General features: G+C 33.5%; 2 protein-coding genes and 1 pseudogene across 2 annotated transcripts; 2 read left to right on the top strand and 1 right to left on the bottom strand.

Moving 5' to 3' along the window:
* Positions 1 to 4,084: 4,084 nt before the first annotated feature.
* LOC107931577 (flavonoid 3-O-glucosyltransferase-like) lies at positions 4,085 to 6,770 on the top strand (annotated as a pseudogene).
* Positions 6,771 to 14,361: 7,591 nt separating this feature from the next.
* LOC107931581 (flavonoid 3-O-glucosyltransferase-like) lies at positions 14,362 to 16,758 on the top strand. Its single transcript, NM_001327333.1, is given in 2 exon segments — positions 14,362 to 14,842; positions 15,887 to 16,758. Coding segments are annotated over 2 exon segments (1,353 nt in total).
* Positions 16,759 to 17,195: 437 nt separating this feature from the next.
* Positions 17,196 to 22,450, bottom strand: LOC107931579 (glucan endo-1,3-beta-glucosidase 6). The gene is made up of 2 exons (XM_016863497.2): positions 21,258 to 22,450; positions 17,196 to 18,481 (listed from the first exon to the last, which is right to left on the bottom strand). Exons 1-2 carry the CDS (start codon positions 21,599 to 21,601, stop codon positions 17,371 to 17,373), a joined length of 1,455 nt encoding a protein of 484 aa, XP_016718986.1. The 5' UTR covers positions 21,602 to 22,450; the 3' UTR covers positions 17,196 to 17,370.
* Between the last annotated feature and the right edge of the window lie 4,865 nt (positions 22,451 to 27,315).

Below are 27,315 nucleotides of genomic sequence, written 5' to 3'. Positions count from 1 at the left end.
CACGTCACGATGTCAAGCTACTTGACGTTGCGACGTCACATACTATCAACCGATGTTGCGTTGAGGGAAGATGCTCATCGAGACGAGGACCCTATATTTGATAAAAATGAGTCATTTGGTACCTATTTCATAATTTCCAATCAAACCAACCATTATGCTCACTTAAAAACATTCCAAACTCGTATCATTTCATACCAAAACAAGTCATGCAACCATTTCTAATCAAAACCAATTCAATATAAGCTTAACCTATTACAAAACTATCCATTTCTATACAAACAATCAAATTTCATCCAAACCAACCAACCAAATACCAATCTTAACTATGCCAATTCATATTCAAACATGCCATCTCATTTTCATTACAAGTACATAAGCATATAAGCTCATATACTCATTCAACTTACCATATCATCTATATGTAAGTCATAGCATATCTGCATGACATGTTCAAGTTTTAAATCATGTACTAAACCACATCAAGCATAGCTAATTCATAGACCATATATTAAATACAAAACCTTTCATACAATCCACATTTGCCACAACATCATACATACCATATGAATTAGAAAGTGACCATTTCATTAACACATTAACCATATATGTAATAACCCGTTTTCAGAAATCGAAATAGTGGTTTCGAGACCACAAATACGAGATTAAAAATTTTATTTTAATATTATTTTATGATCTAAAGCATGATAGTATTATCATATAAAAATTTCAATAAGAAATTTTACCATTTGCATGTTCAATTTGATGAAAAAGACTAAATCACGTAAAATGTAAAAGTTGTGTTCTATTAGCTAAAGGTATTAAATAGCTATAGAACTTTAAAGTAGAGGTCCTTATATGATAATTAGACCATTAAAATTACTAGTGGGAAAAGTTGGACATAAAATGAAGTGATTATAAGGTTAATTAATTAGGTTAATTTAGTAAATCAATAAATATGTTAATGTAAATTAAGGGAAAGCAAAAGATATCATCTTTAGTTCTTCTTCTTCCACCGAAAAATAAAAGAAAGAAACTCCATGGAATCTTGTTAGGTTCGGCTAGGGATATCTCTTTGCATGTGAGTAATTTTTGTTCTGTTTTTAATTATTTTTATGTTTTCGTAATCGTTGTAGCTTAATCTAGCTAGCCTAGGGACTAATTTGCAAAACTGTTTAATGTCTAGGGTTTTACCATGAATGCATGTTAGTTGTTTGTGAAGTTTAATGGAAGAAAATGAATCTTTTTTGTGAGTTAAACAACTTTTGTTAAGTGATTTTTGATGAAATTGTCATTAGGGATTAAATTGAGAAATGTGATAAATTGTGTGGTAAATGTGTGAAATTATGAAATGTATGAGCTGTTATAAGCATGTATAGAATTTTTCTAGGCTTGGGTAAGAGTGAAATTGCATGAATTTCATTTTACGAGCCTAGAGACTAAATTGTAAAGAAATCAAAGGTATAGGGGCAAAATGGTAATTTTTCCAAAACTTGATTTTTGGATTGAATTGATTAGAATGAGGTTTAAATTAGTTAAATTTGATTATATAGATCAAGAAAAGCAATATACAGAATTAGATCGGGGAAAAGATAAAGTTTTGGACTGAACAATTGTTTTTCTCCGTACAAGTTTGAGGTAAGTTCGTATACTTAAATAGCATTAAATTATGTTTGATTTAAATGCTTTTATGTTATATTCTTGATGATATGACCCTACGAAAATATCCAACAAAGTTTCGGCGACTTTCGGATCTCGTTTGAACCTTAGGAATATATAAGATACAAATGACATGTCATTAGGGGTTACCGTGTTTTAGGTGCTAGTCTCGTACGTCCTACCGGTGGTTGAGTTTCTAGCATGTGTTGCGGTTACTTTACAGCTTGTGTGAGCAGCACCGTGTAGCTACGTCTTGATTGACAGCTTGTGTGAGCAGACCTAGTTATGGCTCGAGAGAGAGCATTGAAATGAGATCATGGTGGTTTTGACCACGTATTGAAACATAGTGTGCGAGATACCCGCGTATCCGATATTATTCTAAGTGGTTCAACGGGAACAATTCAGTTACGAAGTTATATGAGTTTGATATGAACTATTACAGGTATTTAAGTGAATTACTTGGAAATGGTATGTATATGACAAATGAATTCATGCTAACTTGGTTGTTGGATATGTGTTAGGCTAATGAAGCCAAATTGAATTGTGTTATGATTTAATTTACTTACCTAAATTGTGGTTGAAAGGTAAGTTATATTTTTAGTTAGTTATACAAACTTACTAAGCTTAATTGCTTACTATGTGTTATTTTTCGTGTTTTATAGTGTTTCGAAAGCTCGTTTGGATTGGAAGTTGTCGGAGATCTCATCACACTATCTATCGACTATTTTGGTACTTTTGGTTATGCATTTTGGTTTTAATGGCATGTATAGGTTATTTTGGCTAATGGTAGTCTATTTGTATTGTCATGTTTTTAGCCATTTGATTTTGGCTTGTATTTAGGTATATTTTTTTCTGTATATATATATGTGTAAATGGCCTTATCATATGGGTGTATGTTTATAATGTGAGTGTGTGCTAGTTGTGAATTGGTATCTTGGGTACCAAATAGTTGAGGTTGATAAGTGATATACATGTTAAGTTTTAGGCACGAAAATGCATATATGTGTTTGATCATTTATGTGGATTTTGTAGGCATAATTGTTATGTTTTAAAGTGGCCAATGGAGGTGCTTATGAGTATCATAGTTGTGTGTGATGTTATCATGTTATAAGCTTGATGTTGGTTGGTTTTAAATGTCTAAATGTGTCATGGTTATATGCAAATTATTGATTTAGGTTGGTTCAAATTTGGGTGAGAAATATGGCTTGAAACATGGCCTATTTTTGTCCACACGGGCAGAGACAGGAGCATGTGTCTCAGCCGTGTGTGACACATGGCCAGGTGACACGGCTGTGTGTCCCCTGTAACCTCTTTAGAAAACAAGTCAGTAGCCTCATACGGCCTAGCACACGGGCGTGTGACTTGGCCGTGTGACACAAGTCAGTATACCCTCTAGTTTTCACATGGTCTAGCACATGGGCGTGTGGCTTGGCCGTGTGACCCAAGTCAGTGAGTTACACAGGTGCAGACAAGGTCTAAGACACGATTGTGTGTCCCTATTTCGATTACCCACACGGCCTGAGACACGGTCGTGTATCCCCTGCACTTTGAAAATTTTCTATGTTTTCCGAAATATTTCTTTAAGTTCTCAGTTTAGTCACGACTTGTTTTTAATGTCTATTTTGGGCCTCGAGGACTCATATTAGGGACTATATGAACGAATTTGATTGGTTTCTAAATCAAATGTGTTATGCAAACGAAATCTATGATTGTTTGATCTTTAAGTCTGGTAATGCTCCGTAACCCTATTTCGGCGTCGGATACGGGTTAGGGGTGTTACAATATATACATGGCGGAATCCTGACTCAAAATGATAAAAACAAAAAAGCTACTAATTCAGTGATAGGATAGTGTGAGCTTCAAAATGAGTTGGCTTGACAAGTTCCGCAAGGTGACGACCTATAAGAGAAAGGGAAAACAAACTAGGTAAACACATAGGATGTTTAATAAGTTCATAGGTATTAAACAAAACTTACCTCATCTTTTATCTAAATACAATAAACAACCTTAACTTGACATAGTTTGACTAAACATGGCAAAGCAAAGCATCAATAAGGTGATACTAAAATGTAATCAAACCACATGGCAACTCAATCACTTACCATACCAATTCATGTCATTTTGTATCATTGATTCCAAACTCATTCATTCAAGGGATAATGTAATCACATACATATTCATGACATTTTTCTGATACATTATTCAAGTTCAATTCAACATTTCTTCTAGTGAACATCAACGTCATTAATTCTCATTTCAAATATCTCATTTCATATAAACTATTTCGCCCAATGAACCCTAGAAAATGAACTTGGATATACAAGTAATTACATCACACCAAAGGAATTCTTTTAAATTAACTAACTAATGGAACTTAAATTTGGACGTAACAATCCCTACAACTAACATTGGTTTCTGGAAAAATGAAAATGATGGTTGCATGTACAAAACCACATATTTCAAGTCCCAACGTAATGCAAACTATCAACCAAAACTTGTTTTTTCTTATTAGTTTAAGTATAGTTTTTCATCTAATTTTCATACTCACAAATCTTGGAGAACAAGAAATTCCCTCAGAGAATATCCAATGGAAAGCTACAGGAATGCTTCTAAACACATAGCAGTGTTGGCTTTCCCCTTCGGCACCCATGCTGTCCCTCTTCTCAACTTCGTCCACCAGCTATCAGACGCCTGCCCCCACACCATGTTTTCCTTCCTTAGCACCCAACAATCAAACAACTCAACTTTTCCCAAAAATCTTGATAAAATTAAGTCTTTTAATGTATGGGATGGATTACCTAAGGGGTATACTTTTAGAGGGAACCCTCACGAGCCTGTCGACTATTTCCTTAAGGCGGTACCTAGAAATTTTATGAAGGCTATAGATGTTGTTGTGTTTGAAACTGGTAAACCAATTGATTTTTTGATAACAGATGCATTTTATGCGTTTGGGGCTGATATCGCGGATCAGCTTAACATCCCTTGGGTGGCTCTTTGGACCGCTAGTCCCAGGGCACTCTTCGTTCATGTCGACTCTGATATTATTCGCCAGTATGTAGGAATTAACGGTAAGGATTCATACGATATAGATTATTAAAATGGTAAAATTATACAATTTAATTTTAATCTCAAAAAAAAATTTTACTCACCCTAACTAGCTTAATAACTTTTGAATCCCTTTTTTGTGAGAGGTAGGATATGGATGGTTTTTATTAGGTAGGTTTTAACATACTAGCTCGTAAACTTACCAATTTCATGCATGAAAGAGAAAAACTTTATTATTGTTACAATTAACAATAAGACTTTTGGTAGGCTGGTTGGTCCAAAATCAATTAATTAAATATTTGACTGTGAAGCATATTAATTGCAAACAATAGTATTTTTGAAGAATTTACAGAAAGCTAATATATTTAAAAAAAATCTCCATTAAACTATTATAGTATTATTTTTGTAGTTAAATAAACCCGAACCTTTTTTTTCTCATAAAAGTTCTTGATTTTAATATTAAAATAAATATATTTTAAATTTCAAGTTCTTATTTTAATTTCTTATTGATGCAATAGAAATTATATACATTTTAACATCAACATTTAATTTTAGAAAGTAATCAAAATTTTTAAAAGAGTAATTGATTGTGTTTTATATATAAGCACTTTCAAGAATTTTTAAAATATTTTTTATTTTTATTTAATAAAATATTCTCAAAAAATTCACATCAATATAAAATGCAAATTAGTTTAAATTTTTTAAATATTTTTACCTTCAGTATTAAAATCAAGAACTTTTGTGGGTAAAAATCATAGTTTAGGGGTTTATTTAAGTACAAAAATGATAAAATAGTATAAGGGCTTGTTTAAACAAAGTAGAATAGTTTAAAGATTTTTTTAATATGTTAACCTATAACTTATATTAGAAAGATTCTAAAATTCTTAATTTTTAGACACTCATCATATATCCTTTCTGCTCTTTAATTAACTTACATAATTAAAAACTTTAATCAAAGAAAAAAAACTTAAATAAAAAAATATAAAAAAATTAACTAATAAAAATTTAAAAATTAACTCCTCTTTATAATTTATAAAATTTTAAATTAGTATACAATAAAATTATACTTTAATCTTTAAAAAACAATTGGGTGCTGAACAAATATGAATATTCATAAATTTGCAGGTCCTAAAGACAAACCACTTCATTTTCTTCCCCATTTTTCTAGCATACGTGTTGCTGACTTACCCAATGGATTAACCTCCGGAGACATTGACGCCCCCATGCCGGCATTGTTGAATAAAATGGGAGTGTCACTGTCACGCGCCGCGGCAGTTGCCACAAATTCATACGAAGACTTGGATAATACAGTGGTGAACATGCTGAAATTAAGATTCAGTACGTTCCTCAACGTTGGTCCCTTCAATCTGGTATCAGTTTCCAGTTCCACAGTGGATGACTCGCATGGGACCTTGGATTGGATGAGCAAGCATGAGGCAGCGTCGGTGGTATACATCAGCTTTGGAAGCGTGATAACCCCACCACCCCATGAGCTACATGCATTATGTGAAGCCCTGGAAGAATGTGAGTTTCCATATCTTTGGTCTTTGAGGGGAAGTCCTGAGAAACAGCTGCCACTAGGATTCCTGGAAAGAACCAGCTCCAAAGGAAAGATAGTTCCATGGGCTCCGCAGCAGAAAATATTGGAACATCCATCAGTTGGGGTTTTTGTAAGTCATGGTGGATGGAATTCAGTCCTGGAAAGTATTAATGGATGTGTGCCTATGATCTGCAGGCCATTTTTTGGAGACCAACAATTGAACACTCGTACTGTGGAGGTTGTATGGGGATTCGGGTTGGGGTTAGAAGGTGGAACATTGACAAAAGAAGGAGCAAAGAAAGCAATGAAGTTGATATTGTGCAGCCAAGAAGGGAAGAAAATGAGAGAGAAAATTAGAGTTCAAAAAGAGCTGGCTTGCAAGGCTGTTAAACCCAATGGTAGCTCTAATGAAAATTTCAAAACACTGGTGAAACTTGTCTCTAACACTTACCACCAAGTTAATGCTTGATTAAAATATTGTTGACCAAACATCTTGAGGTTGGTAATTCCGGTCCAAGGCTTTCCTCTACCAACATTTCCTTATTGATTTGCTGTGCTTGCCCTAACATATACCAGAATTGGTGCATATGTGGGATCAGTACAATCATCATCATCAAGAAACAAAGAGGAAAACAAAATCCTAAATCGGTTTTTGCATATTTGAATTGTAACAAGTTTTTAGTGAAGAAAGAAAAGGAAAATTTGTGGGGGGATTGAATGAGATATTGCCGGGGATCTTTGATGGTAACCACATAATGAAATCAATCACTTACCTTACGACACGTTCGGTTCACTGAATTGGAAAAAGGTTGTAATGGAATAGTCATTCTATAGGAATAGAACAACACTGTAATGAAATAGATCATAAACATATCAATGGTTTAGTTGGATATAATGGAATAAATATTGTAATAGTATTCGTGTGTTTGACTAAAAGAGATAGATATGTAATAGCAAAAAAAGTACTCAATGATGAATATGCCCTTAATAAATTAAATTATGTTTTTATTTTTGTAAAAATATTAAAAAACCAAAAGCGTTAAATGTGCTGCCTCTCTCTTTACTTTGGGAAGAACATTCAAACAGAATCTTCATTGTTTGCCAAAAAAATCATTTTTAAATTCCAGATTTCAGTAACGATTGCCACCCCAACGGTGAACAACCCATAATCATGTCATTCTTCACCAAAATAATCATCCAGTTCTCCTCTTTTTTCTTTCCCATCTTAGTTTTTTCTTAAAATTCATCACAAAACTCCAAATCTACAAGAATTTATTGTGACTTCCACCACTGTTTTTGTCGGCATCTACTGCTTGCATGCTTTCAATTTCTGATATGTGCCAACATAAAACTTAATTGCCAATGTTCACTCCTCCCTCTCACATCTCATTCTCTCTATAAATCTCTCAAAAACCCAAAAATTAGAAACTTTTTTTCAGTTTTTGGTCATCAATCACCATGACCATTGTTGCCATTCACCATTCACCATTACCGTTGTGACATCATCTTTTCCACGTCGTTATGTCGCCAAAATAGTATGTCACATCACAACGTCAGGCTACTCGATGTCGTGACGTCACATACTGTCAGCCAATGTTGCGATGAGGGAAGATGGTTATCAAGATGAAGACCCTGTATGATAAAAATGAGTCATTTGGTACCTATTTCACAATTTCCAATCAAACCAACCATTATGCTCACCTAAAAACATTCCAAACTCATAACATTTCATACCAAAACAAGTCATTTAAACATTTCTAATCAAAACCAATTCGATATAAGCTCAACCTATTACAAAACTATCTGTTTATCCAAACCAACCAACCAAATACCAATCTTCACTATGTCAATTCATATTCAAACAAACCATCTCATTTTCATTATAAGGACATAAACATATAAGCTTATATACTCATTCAACTTACCATATCATCTATATGTAATTTATAGCATATCTACATGACATGTTCAAGTTTAAAATCATGTACTAAACCACATCAAGCATAGTTGATCCATACACCATATATTACATACCAAACCTTTCATACATTCCACATTTGCCACAACATCATACATTCCATATGAATTAGAAAGTGACCATTTCATTAACACCTTAACCTAATATACAAGCCACAATACTGACTCAATATAAATAAATAAAAAGCTGTTGTGTTAGGATAGTGTGAGCTTCAAAACGATCTGGCTTGACAAGTTTTGCAAGGTGATGACCTACAAGGGAAAAGGAAAAATGTAACATCCCTAACCCACATAATGTTTCACCGGAATAAGGTTTCAGAGCATTACTGAAGCTTGTCGATCAAATAGACATAAATTTAAATATTGATATCATATAATATTCAGATCAAAAACCAATTAAATTCATACATAATGTCCATTATTTGAGCCATCGGGGCCCAAAATACGTGTTAGAAACAAATCGGGACTAATTCGGAGACTTAGAGAATTTTTCGTAAAATATTAAAAATTTTTAAAGCTGCAAGGTTCACACGCCCGTGTGTCAAGCCATGTGTCTCACACAGTCCAATCACATACCCGTGTGTCTGGCCGTGTGGACTTAAAATATACCTTTAACAACAAGTTTACCATTCCCTGCAAGCTTGAACAATAAGCAACTCAAAAATCATTCGCTTAACCAATTCAAACCACAATCAAGCACATCCAAAATATGTCAAAACAATCATCCTAGGTGCCTAACCAATGTATCCTCATAGGTACCACAATTATATCATCAAAACATACCAATAAAACATCATTCAAATCCAATTTGTAAACATGCCAATTTCAATTTATTTTACCCATTTCATGTTCATTTAAACATTAACTAAAATTTGCCATAATATGACCTCAAACATAAACATAAACACATATTTATATGTATATAACCATCCAATATTAACTTATAATCTTATTTACAATCAATCCGCAAAATGATTAATATTTAGACACCCTAGGTACATGCCAACACAAAAGGAAAAACATCACCATGTTTGAGTTCGGGTCGTTGTTGGATGCTGAATCGGCGATCAAAATTAAGTACCTAACTTGCGCACGAAAAACAAAACCGTACGCTGAGTAAAAACTCAGTGGTATTTCTATAATCCGAATATTTAAAAATAAAACAATATAATATGTATAATAAAATGTTAAGCACAATTGAACATTTAAAACCATACAATACTAAATTTTCCATCACTTGCTATAGAAATAACTTTTCACAATTTTAATCACATTTCATTTATGCAATTGCTTTATCCATAATGCAATTGCTTTATCCATACCATATTCAATTCACTATTCCACTTCATTTCTCATATCATTCCATTTCAATATCAATTATAAGACTTTATTATTCATTTACCCCTATTAACATGACTCAGACTCAGGCGGATACACGAATCCAACCAAAACACACCAGTTTGGCACCCAGTGCCTCATCGGATAATTTGAAGTAATAAATTGACACCCAGTTTCTCATCGGTTAAACTGAAGTAAATTGGCACCCAGTGCCTCATCAAATTAATACGAAGTAATAAATTGATACCCAGTGTCTCATCGACTCGACGTCGAAGAAATCCCTGAACTCTTCCAATCCTATGGCATGCCATCTATATCCGACTCAACCCGATACAGTTAATAGGGTTTAATTTCACATATATTCATTTCAATTCAAAAAAAAATCAATCCATTCAATACATATATCTACCAATTCAATTCATTCAATCAAATATCAAAATATCAATTACCCACCTCAACACTTACCATATACATTAAATAAATATTACAACAATTAATAACTAGCTTTGGATTATAGAAATACAAACTAGAAATTTCGAGCTATTCCTCGTCGACTTTATCTTTTCTCTTTTTAGTTAAGGATTCTGGTATGACGTTAGCTACGGAATTAAAACAATTAAAATTCATCAATACAACACAATTAAATCTCATATTTAATATTTCAATTTTTACTCAATATTTGCCTAAATTCCAATTTAGTCCCTAAACCGAGACTAATTTTATTTCTTCACAATCAATCTTATATTTTCATACAAATTCCACTTTAGACTAGATTTAACTCCATAATTTCACTTAAATCCTTAAATTTCTAATTTTCACAATTTAGTCCCTAATACTCAAAATTTACATTTTATTCTACAATTCAATCCTTTCCCATTTCTAACTTAAAAATCTATCAATTTAATATCTAATACTAAAATTATTCAACATAAACATCACTTAAAAACTTAATAATTTCTAAAATTTTGACATGGGTTGAGTAGTATTTAATACCGTAATTCCAAAAACATAAAAATTACAAGAAAATGGACTAAATTGACTAACCAATTGAGCTTTGAACCCTTGAAACCCTAACTTTTCTCCTTCTTTCTTTTCTTTCTTTCCTTCTCTATTTCGTTTCCTTCTCTGTTTCGTTTCTTTCTCTCCTTCTTTTTCTATTTCTTTTTCTTTTACTTTATCATTATAATATAATAATATATATACTTAACTTTTAAGTTTTAATATTATAATATTATAATATATATATATTAACTTTAAATATTTATAATATATATACACTTATGCAGCCTTAATAATGACCATTGGCATAATTGCTCCTTTGGTCCCTTTAATTTTTCTTTAATCTATAATTCAACTTTCACCTTTTATACAATTTAGTCTTTTTTTTTACCTAGTTACTCTTAATTCATGCAATTTCACCTAACCAAAACCTAATTAACTACACAACTAACTTCGTCAATATTTTTAATAAATATTTACGAGTCTGATTTACGGTAACGGAGTTTCAGAAATGTACTTTCCGACACTCGTGACTATCGGGTCGTTACGAAAACAAACTAGGTAAGCATATAGGATGCTGTTCATAGGCATTAAACAAAACTTACCTCATATTTTATCTAAATACAATAAACAACCTTAACTTGACATGGTTTGGCTAAACATGGCAAAGCAAAGCATCAATAAGGTGAGTATTAACATGTAATCAAACCACATGGCAACTCAATCACTTACCATACCAATTCATGTCATTTTGTATAACTGATTCCAAACTCATTCATTCAAGGGATAATGTAATCATATACATATTCATGACATTTTTCCAATGCATTATTCAAGTTCCATTCAACATTTATTTAAGTGAACATCAACATCATTAATTTCCATTTCATATAAACTATTTCACCCAATGAACCCTAGAAAACAGACTTGGATACACAGGTAATTACAACACACCAGTTGCTTGTCCGAGATGAATATATATATTCGTGTCAGGTTACCCATTTGGGCTAAACCTTTATATCAACACATCTGAATGTTTATCCAAGCTAAGTATACATACATGTCAAGTTACCTGTCTGAGCTAACCCTTTAACACGACAACAGGTTACTCGTCCGAGCTAAACCTGTGTTAAATGTATTTGCGAGTCCATAACAAATGTTGGATCTTGGTAACATCTGTAATCAATCTCGTAAAGGTGTACACAAAATCCTATTGGCATGCCAACCGTATCCTAACCTTTACTAAGTTCATATAGGCATCTATTACACATATTAACATTACTTTTCAATTTAGTCCAAATCTCACCTTTTGATCAAATTCACAACCAAACACTTATATAATCACAATAATACACAACAATCTATATAAATAAATACCATATGAGCTTACTTAGCCAAAACAACAAACAAGTTGAATCTTCAGGGACTAATTGACAATTTTGGTTTTTTCTTGGATTATTACCGGTTTGATCCAATTCTTTTCTATACACTTATTCCATCCAATCCGTCAAAATAAAAAATTTATACAATATGCTATGACATGAATGAACCTATACAATCTTATTTTTTGATACCCCTAAATGTTTACTTTTTAGTCAATTTAGTCCCTAAAATCGAAATGACAATATCTTTCAATTTTAAGCCTGACTTTAAAATCTGAATTTAATTACATTCATTACAAACCTTCTACTCTCTATTTATACCAAAATTCCACCTCAATTTCACATTTTATTCACTTTAGTCCTTATGTACAAAACTATCAATTAAACATTACAATCTAGTCCTTTTTCATAATCTAAGCTTAAAATCTATCAAGTTAACACCAATTTATTCAAGAAATCAACAATGAAAACTTTTAAAAACTTCAATAGTTTTGTAAATTGGTACATGGGCTAGCTAAATCGAGCTCCCGTGACCTCAAACACATAAAAATTATAAAAAAATGACTTGGAAAAGCTTACCAATTAGGGATCAATTGCTTTGAGTTAAAAAATGGTCTTTCCCTTAGGTTTTCATGTTCAAACGGTGGAGAAGAAGAAAGAAATATGACAATTTTGCACTATCTCACCTTTATATACTTGGTTTAAATCTTAATTCATTAAACATTAATCAAAATTAGAGGATGTTAACGTATCATCCGCTATTTGATGTAACAAAATAGTTTATTTACAATTTTGAACATTTAGCTAATTAAAAATCTATAATGATTAAATTTTTTACAATTTAATCTCTGCACTTAAATTATCAATTAGTTCAACAAAATTATTGGATCAAATTTTAATATATTTTTATACTAACTCCATATCCAATTTACGAAAATGAAATTTCGAAACTGCCTTTTCCAACACCAATTAAAAGCTAATTATTACAAACTTTCTCACCTACCTTTTTCTTCATTTGCAAGTAGAAAAAGCCATGGACCACATGGTCCAACTTCCTATTAATTTTCTATTATATGACACTGCGCACAAAGACCAAAAAATTTACACCAGTAATAATTCAAAACTGGCAGGCCATCTCCTGTTATATTAGTCCATATTTCATCAACTTTTAGTGCATCAACAACCCCGACCACAATTAACTCAACAATCTAAACAAAAGTTTCATTCCCAAGCTCTAACAATACATGCACTTTTCAATACAACAGAACCTAAACTAAAATAATTATCTCAACATTCGCACAAAAACCATAACAAACAAACCCTCAAACGGCACAATCTATGGAAAATAACACATGAACCATGTTTCAAAATTATTTTCAATTCAACCTCGTGTGGTGGCCTAATAATCAGAGTGTTTATCGCTTCGAGTGTGGCTTAAATTCAAGTCATGCTAGTCACATTGCTGTTAAGGCTTTACCCTCCTCTTTATAATTTACAAAAAAATATATATATTTTCGATCAACATTTGCACAAAACACATCAAATTTATAAATAAGCAAATAATCATAGAGGATTACATGGAAAAAATTTAGGTGGATTGATTATTGTGCAATCTGTTAGAGGGTGACAGAAAATTTAACGACAGTGACTAATTTGTAAATTCTTTTAATTAGAATGATTAAATTAAAAACAATTAGTGACCAAAATATGACAAACTCTATTTTAGAATAATTATGAATGGAATTTACTCTATTTTTTTATAAAGCTACAAATATATTTCTAAAGACATTTTTATTATTTTACAATTTTATATAAAATCTAGAAAAATATATACGTAACAAGATTTAAACCCAAAATACAATACTATTTTAACTAAATTCATATTTAATTATTATACCAATTTTTTATAAATTTTATTACATAAAAGTTTCACTTATGATATATAGTTAGATTAACTTTATTTAAATAAACTAAATTAACTTTTTGGAAAAAGAAAACAAATTAAATTCTAATTTCTTCTCATTAATTAAATAATATTGTACTCTTTTTAACAGAATACTAGTCTTTCCACAACCTATAACTCAAATTCATCTTCTTCTACATTAACAGGAATACTCATACTAATCGAACTAAAACTCAGTCCACATCAAATAATAATTTTTACATTAACCAATTAATGGAACTTAAATTTCCACGTAACAAGGCCTTCAACTAAGTCTACTTTTTGAAGAGTGAAAATGACGGTTGCTTGTAAAACCACATATTTTATGTCCCGCATACTGTAAGTCCCAACTATCGGCCTTAATTGTTTCTTGTTTTCCCTTTACTAGTATAAGTACAGTTCATCTATTTTCATAACTCACAAGCTTGGAGAAAAACAAGTCCCTTCTTATATTTGCAGAGAGAATAGAGAAAGAACATCCAATGGAAGGCTACAAGAATGCTTCTAAACACATAGCAGTGTTGGCTTTCCCTTTCGGCACCCATGCGGCCCCTCTTCTCAACATTACCCGTCAACTATCAGACGCTTGCCCCGACACCATGTTTTCCTTCCTTAGCACCCAACAATCAAACAACTCAACTTTTAGCAAAAACCATGATAAAATTAAGCCTTTTAATGTATGGGATGGATTACCTGAGGGGTATAGCTTTAGAGGGAATCCTCATGAGCCCGTCGATTATTTCCTTAAGGCAGTTCCTGGGAGTTTTATAAAGGCTATAGATGCTGTTGTGTCTGAAACTGGTAAACCAGTTGATTGTTTGATAACAGATGCATTTTATGCATTTGGGGCTGATATCGCGGACGAGCTGAATATTCCTTGGGTGGCGGTTTGGATGTCTGGCCCTAGGGCACTCTTCCTTCATCTCCAGACCGATGTTATTCGCCAGCATGTAGGAATTAACAGTAAGGATGCTTATGCTTTCTTTCTATCAAAAAAAATGCTTAACTTCACTCTCGTTCATTTTGTTAATTAAACATAATATAAGCTATGGTTGTTTTTTCCTTCCTATCATTTCATTATTTGTTCCCTAATACTTCCTAAACAAACTAATAAATAGAAAGATAATGCGTTTTAATGCACTCGAACTCACATTTTTTTACCTTGAAAATAATACTTATGTGAAACAAATTAAGAATTTTAAGAAATTGTGATTTGCTAGTTCAATATTTTTGTAGTTAAAGAAAATTTCAATCACTCTTGAGCGGTAGGTAGGACGGATATGGACTTTTTTTTTTTTTTGGTTAGGAAATATGGATGGTTTTTATTAGGTAGGTAGGAAGGTATTAAATATCTTTAATATACAACAACAATGCTACTTTTGCTTAGAACTATAAATTAATTATATTGATTGTGATGCATATTAATGGTCACCAATATCATTTTAAATATTATTATAAATTTATCTATATTTAATATTTTTTTAATTAATTTATATATTTTAAAATTTTAATTTAATTATTTTTATTTTTGAAAAAAAATCTTAAATAAAAAACATAAGAAAGAATTTAATTAAAAAAAGTAGAGATAATTACAAAACTCTTAAAACGAAAACATAGATGTTTTAAGTTTTTCTAAACTATTTTTAATTTAAAGATCAATCCTCATTTTAAGAGTTCTTCACTAAATAAAACAATCTCATCTCATAAATTTTTTAAAGATGTAATTTTTCTAGTGTGAGACGAAAAATTATTCCATGACAACCAAAACATAAATATTTAACACAAATTTTTTTTTCAATTTTAATCAAATTTCAAAATTTTCTATTAGGTAAATTAATTAATATTAAATATGAGTAAGTATATAAAATTGCTTTTTTTGTCTTTGAAAATTGATGAGGTAATACTATCTTATTGATGCAATGATGTTAATTCTCTTTTACCATGATTAAAGCTCGGTGCTGACCAAATATAATGTTGTCATTTATATGAATATTCATAAAATTGCAGATCCGGAAGACAAACCACTTGATTTTCCTGAATTTTCTGGCTTTCGTGTTACTGACTTACCTAATGGAATAGCCTCTGGAGACATTGATGCCCCCATGCCAGCATTGTTGCATAAAATCGGAGTGTCACTGTCACGCGCCACGGCAATTGTCGCAAATTCATACGAAGAGTTAGATAATACAGTGGTGAACATGCTGAAATTAAGATTCAGTATGTTCCTCAACGTTGGTCCCTTCACTTTGGTATCAATTTCTAGTTCCACAGTGGATGACTCGCATGGGTGCTTGGATTGGGTAAGCAAGCATGAGGCAGCATCGGTGGTATACATCAGCTTTGGAAGCTTGATAACCCCACCACCCCATGAGCTACAAGCATTATGTGAAGCCCTGGAGGAATGTGAGTTTCCATTTCTTTGGTCTTTGAAGGGAAATCCTGAGAAACAACTGCCACAAGGATTCCTGGAAAGAACTAGCTCCAAAGGAAAGATAGTTCCATGGGCTCCTCAGCAACAAATATTGGAACATCCATCAGTTGGGGTTTTTGTAAGTCATGGCGGATGGAATTCAGTCCTGGAAAGTATTAATGGAGGTGTGCCTATGATCTGCAGGCCATTTTTTGGAGACCAACAATTGAACACTCGTACTGTGGAGGTTGTATGGGGATTTGCGTTGGGCTTAGAAGGTGGAACATTGACAAAAGGAGGAGCAAAGAAAGCATTGAAGTTGATATTGTGCAGCCAAGAAGGGAAGAAAATGAGAGAGAAAATTAGAGTTCAAAAAGAGCTGGTTTGCAAGGCTGTTAAACCCAATGGTAGTTCTATTGAAAATTTCAAAACACTGGTGAAACTTCTCCAACACTTACCACCAAGTTGATTGAACCAAGTACACAAAACAAGTAAACACAAGTGCTAGGATGATAAAGTTGTTAGGGATTTATGTCATGTCGAGAATTAAAGATGAACATCATTTGAGGTTCTCTCCCAAAGCACATTTGGCTTCCTATTTGTGTTTTTTCTTTTCGGTGTAGTTTTGGTATCGTTTGCCAATTTGTTGTCCTCGTCTTTATCTAATTTAAATAAAATTGTCAAATGGTTTGAGCAAAAACCACAAGGTTGGTAATTGCGGACCAAGCCTTATCCACAAGCTGTGCTTGCTCCATAATCTATCATATACCAGCACTGGTGCAAATTTTGCTCTTCCTCCTGCAGATGTGGGAGACCCCATTGCTCTTAACATAATTTCTTCATTAAAAGAAATCTTTGCATAATTAAATGTCAAAGGGGGGGTGATTACTACTACCATCATCATCATGAAAGAAAAAGAAGAGCAAAATCCTTTCTCAGGAGTATGATGTTGTGGACTGAAAAGAAACTGAAACAGAAAAAAACATGATCAAAGCCACCTGGATTTTTTCGGAGGGCTTTGGCTCTAATTCATACACTTTTCAGTCTCTCACAAGATTACCTCAAGTAGAATCATTAGAATTCACAGAACCAACGAGAAAATGAGAAGAACAGAAGTCAATCCCAATGGCTTCCGCGCGTACCATCCTGCAGATCCATAATAGGGCTGGATCATTATATTAAATTTGCAATTTCCATCTCTTGGGGAGGGATCTGCTTTTGTGATCATCGAAACATTTGGAAATTTGCAGGCATCTTCGCGCTGGTTATTCTTCTGAAAGTAACTGTTAAAGGCATAAGATATGTTCCCCCAAGCATCGAGATTTCCGCAAGATGTCCCGTAACCAAGGCAAGTGCAGTCGGCAAGACCACATGCGAAGCTCACACTTGGTTCCACTTGTGGATCATCAAGTCTGACTGAAGGCTTCATCACACACCACTTCCTCTCCAAGTATTGTACACCTTTTGCAGAAATTAAAGCTCCCGAGTTTGTAGTACCAAGGTTCAGAGGGTATTTGGCCTGCCCATCAAATGTAAAGATCCCCCAGTGGCGTTCAAAATTTCCTGGAGCAATGCTTTTAGAATCCTCATCAATCAAGCTAAATAAATATGCATCTATTGGGCCAGGTCTCATCGGGGTTCCTCTCCCACCTGAAATATGAGACATAAAACCTTGATTGAACCGCCGAGCATACTCTGTGTTAGCATTTCGGTCTCCATCAGTGGGCCACCCAATCTCACCAACTATAATGGGCAAATCTGCAAATCCATTTTTTTGTAATGCATGTGCAAGGGTATCAAGGTTAGCGTCAAACATATTGTAATATAATGTCCCACCATCACTTACTGGCGATGCATTGCCATCAAAGAATGCGTACTCAACTGGGAAGTTGGGATCAGAATAGAGGCTTATAAAAGGATAGATGTTCACAGTGAAGGGTGCAGAACTAAGACTCAAGAAGTTGACAATTGTAAGCATGATGTCATGGATGTCAGCACGGAAGTCCCCACCAGACGGAGAGCCATTTGTACTTTCATAAACATCAGCATTGAGGGGAACAGTGACTTTTACTTGGTTGTTATGCCCAGCTTTGACCAACGCAAGCTGGATGTTCCGAAGCGCAGGGAAGGTTATTCCAAGGTAGCTTCCATTATATGTCTCCAAGAAAGGTTCATTACCAACAGCTACATATCTGTAGAGAAAGCCAAAGCTAGAAATTTATGTTATGGTCCAACATCTTGATGTTTGCCAAAAGTTGTAAATACATCTTAAGGACTGTTGATATTTAAGTGGTTAGGAAGGAAATAGTCATTATTAGACATGCAACAGTCCATACCAATTTTAATAATCAATTGCTTTGCCTCATATAAATATAGCTAAAAGGTTTAAGACCAAAAAGATCAATGTCAACTCATATGAGTCATTGGAAAGTAAAGTAAAAGCAAAGATAAATTTTCAGGCAAATTTGCCGGGAGATTGCAAGAATGGAGATAAAAGAAGCTTCAAACTTAATTTTGATTCATGGAATGTAAGATTACTTCTGATACTTGCATGTTATATTATTCAGTTAGGTTCATTTAGCTCGAATATAATGATTCTTATTTGGTTAAAGAAGTGGAAGATTACTTAAAAACACATTTTACTAAATTGTCTTCATAAAACTTGTTTTTCCTTTTTTATTTATTAATCAAAGTGACCAGAAAAAAGAAGAATACATCTCTTAATTAAAATAAATTATTTGTTATGGTTTAAATGCATTTTAATGCTATATATGCTTATAGTGTTTACTACAATTATAATCGTTATTTTTCCTTTTATTTTGTTATTTTTCTATCTTCATATTTCTCCTTCATGATTATTGTCAATTCACTAATCTAGTTTATTTTCTTCTCATGCTTTGTATTGCATGTCTTTAAAATATAACTTTTTGATGCATTCATAAAGGGCTCAAAGGATTCAAGTCCGATTTTTCCTCAAGGTCCAATCACAAGATCAAAGTTGAACATCTACATGCAAGAGTTGTTTCAAATAACTTCAAAGAAATTCAACAAGAATGCTCTTGTGTTTCAATGTAGTCATTTACAAGTTTCTTGTTGGAGAACTTCGTAACAAGTTTGGCCGCCACTTCTAGTAAAACATATTGCACACAGGCCGAAACTTACACCCCAGGTCTTTTTTATATAAAATACTTCAAGTGAGTTGTTTCTTCTGATCATATCTGTTTTCTTTTAACACAATGCTTAGAACTACTCATAGCCCCTCCCTACCCCATAAATAGGAAGATAACGCGTTTCAGCACACTCGAACCCACATCCTCCTGCATTGACAATAATGTCCATACCAATCGAGCTAAGACTCAACCAGCGAATTTCTTTTATTCTTAATCTTATTGAATTTTCAAGATTTTTGAAAGTCTCCAATCTCTTTGCGCCACAAGCCTTCTTATTGTTCAAGAAGTCTCTTTTGGCCTACCCAGTTCTTAAGGATTCTCTTTTCTTCTTCTCTTGCATTCTTTTTGTTTTCAATTTTGAAATTTTTCTATTGAATTTTAATTATACTCTATGTTGAAATTTTAGAGTTGAATTCAAAGTTCTTTTGGTGCTTAAACTTCTCTTGCACTAAGTTGCTTAAGAAGCAAGAAAGAGTCTAAAACTTCGAGTTGATTGTTAGGCTTCCAAATTTTAAATCCTGAGTTTCCCCATCACTTTTTTAAGTACAATTGATAATTAACTTTTTAGAAGTTTTATTTCTATTTTGAAACAAAAGTCCATCTAATTAATTTTTTAATATATTGAAACTAAACATGCTTTGGTGGCTTAAAAGCCTTTTGCTACATGTACTAGATTAACTACAAGTGTCCTCATCCGTTTTACGGTTTGAAGCCAGATCTATTCAGGCCGAGGTGGTACTCAAGTTAATATTTCATATTTATCACACCTTTCATTAATTTTATGAGTTTATATTTGGAATACTAGCAATACATAAATCAGTGAACTAGATAATATCATCTCATTAAATGCTTTTATTAAAAATAAATATAAATAAATACCTTATTTATAAGCCTTGGGTTTTCATTACCCAAATTGAAAAACTATATTTTGACGGGTTCAAACACCCTCAATCCCTATTCTCATTAGAACAAAAACGATTCAAATATGAATATTTTAAAGGCAAAAATATGTTATTAGTCCTTGAACTTATCCAAAATATGAGATTTAGTCCTTGCACTTTAAAAGTTAAAATTCTAGTTCAATTATTCTCGTTGTTTGTAGTTTCTATCAAAATTTGTCAACTTAACATGTTTATTTTTTGTCAATTATATGTATCCTCATATGAGGGCACTATAATCAAAAACTAAATTAACAAATTTTGATGGAAAATGCTAACAATGTTAATGATTGGACTAAGATTTTTAAATAAAAAAAAGCAAAAGAACTTGATGTTTAACTTTTAAATTATAAAGACTAAATTTCAAATTTTATTTAAGTACAGGGACTAATAGCACATTTTAACCTATTTTATAAATAATTTTGAGTTAACATGTTTTACATCAGATGATGAGTAGTTGTACACTAATTTGTCTCATTCAATGCTTTTTTTATCTAAAGTTTGCATTATCAATTAATATGAGTTGTCAAATCCACTGAGAAAATTTAAAATTTATTGAAAAAAATTCAATATTTTATAAGAACACTCTGTTTTCTTCCTACACACCCAAGACAGCCTTGACCCTGACTTCACCCCAATCAAAATAATAATTCCGATCACTAAGAACATTGTTGCACAAGGACAAATAATACAACACAATAGAAATTAAAAGCAGAGAAAAGTTTTAATTACAGATAAGGCGAGAAGAAGGGTCTCAACTCAACAGCATATATAAACAAGTAATTTTCAAAGCTGAAATTCATTGATGAAGCAGCTAAGCAAGATGATGATAGGAAGTGAAAAAGAAAGAGAAAGCTGACCTGATGTTGACATTATTGGAAGTTATATGTTGGGTGACATTTTTTGCAACCCATTTCTCAGCAGCCTTCATGCTGCCACCCACAATAGCAAGCATGTCATTTGGGATTCCCACCATTACCTCAATCCCAGTCTTACCCAGTGTCTTGAGTGTATCATAATCTGCATCAAACAGCTTCACCCTTTGAAACCCATTATCTCGTAGCAACCTTACCATAGTGTCTGGGGGCAGAGGGTGGGATGCCTGGGTTCCCCAGTTCACACCAATTCCACTCACACTCCACAACATCATAAACAAACATACTAACCCAATATTAACTCTATCTGCTACTGTAACCCACCCCATTGTCTTCCTCTATGTCTACTCTGCTGGGAAGATTCTACAAAATGGTTGGAAATGTTTCGATCCGAGGCCTAATATTAGCAAAAATCTTCACCACAAAAACCCATATCAGAAAAATGAAGTCAAAACCATATTACTGATATGGGAAAGAAGAACTACTAGTGCTTCTACAGCTAATGGGAAAAGGCTCCGTGGATGGTTTAACCTTATTAAAAAACAAATATTTGCACTGCAGTAGTAGGAACAGCTCAAAATCCCGGCAGGCAGAGATTCTATCGGAGTTAACAAAAAAGGAAAACAAACATTAGTGGTAGGAAGCAGTGAGAATGAAACCCAGATTCATATTTGATAGCAGTAGAAAGGAAATCAGAAAAGTGGGAAGAAAGGGGTCTAAAATGAAAAGGTGATAATAAAAAGAAAGAAACAGGAGAGGCGATGCTGGCGGGCGGGCCGGCATGAAAAGGCCTTCTTTCCAGCCGTTGGAATGAGAACTGCGAAGAGGATTTAAGAATCTAAGCCTCCACCCACCTGCCCCTCCTCTAAAAAGCGAAACAACAGTAGGCCAGAGTGAGCGAGAAAGAGAAAAGCAAATAAAAAGTAAAGGATTGAGCCAAAAAAAAAAAAGTTAAGCTAAATAAGTAAAGGTGGGTAGTGGAACCTACATCTAGTTGTCATGTGAAATGTCAGACAAGCACGAAATCCAAAACAATATGTCTTTTTTTGCAGTTACAAATTACAATACAAAATCACTGCCACAGTATTGGCTTTGGCACTGGCAGCTCTGGTTTGACGGGGACATCACGCCCATCGTTTATTCAAGAGCTGAGGTGAGGTGAGAGACCTTAAGACAAGTGAGCAAATGGAATGCAATATTTACTTTAGCTTTATTTGCTGACGCCCGTTAGTTGCTGGGTTAAGAAAGCTAAACTATGCTATGTTGGGGTTGGGGTTGGGGTTGGGCCATGGTACAGCTTAAGCGCTTTCTTTGCTCATTTGGACCTCACAGATTCCACTTTTTCTTTCCTGCATTGCGTTGCATTCACGCGTACACCATTACACAGCCATTGCAGGCTTATCGTCCCCTCAACTTCTCATTGAATTGCCATCCGATCCTGCGGTGTGTAACCCATCCTATGTTGTAATTAACATTTTCTTGTTATTGTTCTTTCTATTATTGATATGAATTTTTTATAGATGAAATAAGTTTACAAGCAAAAAAACCTACGGTTTGTTTCCACTATAAATTTAATTACTAAGGTAGTAATTATATTTTTCTTGTAATTACACATAATTATAATTCTTTAAACGTATTTGGTTGACTAATTATATTGTAATTCCCCAGGTTATATTTGGTAGTTCAAATTATAATTATATTATTACATAATTTATATATTTTTTTAAAAATATTGATTACTACAAAAAATTATTAATATGATAAAAAAATTTCTATACAAGTAACAAAAATTAAAATCAAATCATCATATGTATTATGTTTGTTATGGTACTCGCTATTACCAATACGCTACCCGATTACCCGATTAGGTCTTGACATTCTACATTGTTGACACTTTGAGTTCGCACGTCAAGTGTTCCCACCCTTATGGGACCGCACAATGTGGGTTCACACCATCAAAGAGTCGAACCCATATCTAAGCAAACCTATATTTAGAAAACATGTGTTAACCCTAGAGTAGAGTACGTGTCTGCATGCATGGGGGCCTACCTACGACATCACATCCATGAACAGTAATCATATCATATAAATACACAACTTAACCCTTTTGAAGAGGACACACACTCTGAAATACTCAACAATTTGGTACGACAAGTGTAGACAGACTTCTTATCTTCAAATTACCAAAAAACCAAAATGGCTCACCCAAACAAAAATTTCCTCGATAGTTTCCCATCAAACCAAACAAGAGGTTCTGGTATCGTTAATCAACCCAGAGAATAGACCTTTTCACTAGTTAGTTTGTTGATCGACTGGAAAATCTAGGTAACTTAGGCCAAACATGTGCCTTCAGTTCTTTTGAACTCAATGCACCCTTTGGTCAAGCACCGTCATTTCCTTCTGACCAGGGAGTATCCCTGCAACAACTATTCAGGTTACAGAAGTAGCTGAGGTTGATGAAAAAATAGATGAATCAGCAAAGTGCTAGGTTCGAACAGCAGCAAGTGTTTTAGTAGGAACTACTAAGACAGAACGAAAAATTGAGGAGGAAGATACAGTTTGACAACTTTGATCTTCAAGATAACGTCACGCCTACCCAATAGGAGGTTATAGGGGCACATGGAAAGCCATGAAAAAATGAAATAGATGCTTTGCGTAAAGATGTGCGAGCATTTCATCTTGATGTGTAAGACATGGATTGGTTGTTTTGTTCTAACAACCCATTGTCTCTTGAAGTAACAGTTATCAGCCTACCAACTGAGTTTAAAGTTCCAAAAGAAATGTTTGAAGGTAGGAGAGATCCTCAAGCTCACCTCATGCAATACAATGAATATATGAACGTGTTGGGGGCCTCCAATACAGTAAAATGTAAAACTTTCTCAATGACTCTTAGAGTAAGTGCGAAAGATTGGTACTTGTCTTTGTCACATGACTCGATTTAAAGTTTATCACAGTTAGGCCAGATGTTATTGGGAAGATTTCAAGCTCATAAGACAATAATGAGCACTCCTATAAGTTTGATGTTAGTGGAATAGAAGGATGTAGAATATTTGTAAGATTATTTCAAATGGTTCCATGCAACTACATTAAATACAAAGAACTTAGAGGACCAGTAGGTCATTGATACCTTCATCATGGAAGTCCAAAACGGGCACATGCAATATTCATTTACTGATAATATGCCACAGAGTTTAGCAGACCTGTATGAGAGAGTTAATAAGTTCGCTTAGGCAGAGGAGATTAAGAAGGTGTCTTGCAATACTCTTCAGAGGGATGACAAATAATTTAGGGGTTGCCAAGGAGTTTGTAATCAGCAAAGCCCTCCTTTTTAGAGTCTGTATGTACAAGGTGGGGGACAATAAAAGAATTATTCACAGAATGAATTGCCAAAGGCATTTTAGAAACCACTGGATGAGCACACAAAAAGGTACGTTCCATGAAAAGTTTGAAACTTATATTCTCTTAAATACTTTGTGTACATACATTCTTAGCCAGGTTAAGAGTTTGGGTATTTTTCCAAGCCCTCCACCTATATGGCGTAACCAGTCAATGGCCAACTCGAGAGATAGATATAATTTTCATAATGACAAGGGGCATAAAATCGAAGTTTATTTTACTTTGAAAGATGCTATAAATGAGGCAGTTAGAAATGGCGAGCTAAAAGATTTTGTGACTCAGAATACTTTGACGTCAGGTCAGGGTTCATGGGGCGCTGATAAGGAAAAACAAAATGTTAGAGGCACATACATGTGATAATTGGTACAAATGAAGAGTGGCGACCTCTAACACGAAGAGAAAGACTCATCTTAGAAGTGTAATGTTAGTCAATTCACCGAAGAGGTTGCGTCTATAAGAAAAGTGAAAGGTAAAGTTTAGTAATGAGGATGAGGATTCCGTATGTGATGAGAAGGAAATGATTCAATGGTCGTGTCAACAATTATAGCAATATTTGATATGAAGAGAATTTTGGTTGATAGTGGAAGTGTTGTAGAGGTGTTGACTTGGGACGCATACCAGAAGATGGGGCTGAAAGAATAAGCTTTAAAGAAGGAAAGCCCTTTGTATGGTTTTGCAAACCATCCAGTCGAGGTGAAAAGATGTATTAACCTGCCTATTACATTGGGTGATGGCAAGCACACCACTACAAAGTATATTCAGTTCTTTGTGCTTGACCATTCAATGGCTTATAATGCAATTTTTTGGAGTCCAATTATGAGAATGGCTAAAATGATTATCGTAAATTTTTGTATGAAGATTAAGTTTCCCACTAGATTAGAATAAGTTTCATGAAGTCTGGCCAATGGACAGTCAGACAGTGTCATATGTTGTCAGTTAAGCAAACACGTAAGTAGAGAAAGCAAGGACAAAGTTCGGAATAGGTAGAAATGGCTAGTTAAATTTTAAATTTGGATATTTTGGATGTTAGAAGTGAGGAAAGAATTTGCAAGCCAAAACCAGCAGAGGTCACAAAAACTTTGCAGTTATTCTATGATAACATGAATAAGTTGATAAGAATTTTATCAGTGTTGGCAAAAGAAGAAAAAGAGGACTTGGTTCAGTGTTTGAGAGAGAATTCAGGAATTTTTGCATGGTCAGCTACAGACATGCCTAGTGTGGATCCTAAAGCGATTGTTCATCGGTTAAACGTGTCTCATGATATCAAACTAGTCAAATAGAAAAGAAAAATGTTTGCTTCACAAGTTGTAGAAGCCATTAGGCAAGTGGTAGGAAAGCTGCTTTCAATGGGATTCATCAAGGAAATAGCATACCTGAACAAGGTATCAAATGTTGTGATGGTGAAGAAAATTATCGGAAAGTGAAAAATGTGTATTGATTTCACCAGTCTTAACAAAGCTTGCCCGAATGATAGTTTTCCTTTACCCTCGATCGACAAGCTGGTAGATGCATACTCGGGCCATAAATTCATGAGTTTTATAGATGCATTATCATGTTATAACTAAATTTCCATGGCTCTAGAATATTAGGATAAAACAATCTTTGTCACAGAAGAAGGCTTGTTTTGCTATAGAGTTATGCCTTTCGGATTGAAAAACGCAAGTGCAACTTACAAGAGATTGGTTAATATGATTTTTAGAGAGCAACTTGGTTGCAGTGTTGAGGTTTATGTTGATGACATGTTGGTGAAAAGCTCTACTTTGAAGGAGCATATTCAGGATCTGTCCGAAGCTTTTGTTGTTCTACGAGCCTATAACATTAAGTTAAATCCTTTTCAACGTCACTTGCAAATGCCTCGATAGTTTAGAAGTTATCCTCTAACCATTTCATCTCGACCCGGCTAACCCTAAACCTATTCAGCACCTTATAACACACTTTACCCTGCCCAATCACCTAGCCCAAATATTAAGAATGTCACACCACTGTCATACATCACATGCAATTCATATTGTCTTATTATTAAGCAAACATCTTCCATTTTAGCATTTATAAAAATTTTAAGTCAAACTTACTCTAATCATCATTAATACGTGATAGACATACAACAAATAGCCTTATAACAATAATTAAACATGCATAGGGACTATTTAGCAAAATTCTAAAGCAAGCCACATATGTATCAATATTGAAACTAAGGTAACGATAATTTTCTTACATGGTATTGATACTGCCTATAAAATTGGTACCAATTTAGTATTTTGTTTCTCGCCTAAAAGCAAAACACAAGAAAAGATCGGTACATTTAAAAAATATCAGTTATTTTACCCCGAGTATCGATACTCGCGATAAGGTATCGATATCAAATTACAAAACTGACTTCCTGCATAAAAAAATATCACAGAGGTATCGTTTTTTAAACTCAAATATCGATACATTTACTTCAGACCACAAAAATACATCATATTTAAACATACAAGTCAATCTAACACAAGTCTATTCAACATGCATCTTTTACCATATCAAATAAACATCAAAACGACTATAATAACGGTTTCAAACATTGAGAATAAGTCCGAGCAATAATCAACATATCACAATTCAAATCTTTAAATCCTAATAACAAATAAGCTATGAAAACATCCAAAGT

This window comes from Gossypium hirsutum, chromosome D04 (assembly GCF_007990345.1).
Source record: "Gossypium hirsutum isolate 1008001.06 chromosome D04, Gossypium_hirsutum_v2.1, whole genome shotgun sequence".
Classification (NCBI taxonomy): domain Eukaryota; kingdom Viridiplantae; phylum Streptophyta; class Magnoliopsida; order Malvales; family Malvaceae; genus Gossypium; species Gossypium hirsutum.
The sequence above is the reverse complement of the archived record's forward strand: the minus strand, read 5'-3'. Positions and strand labels throughout refer to the sequence as shown.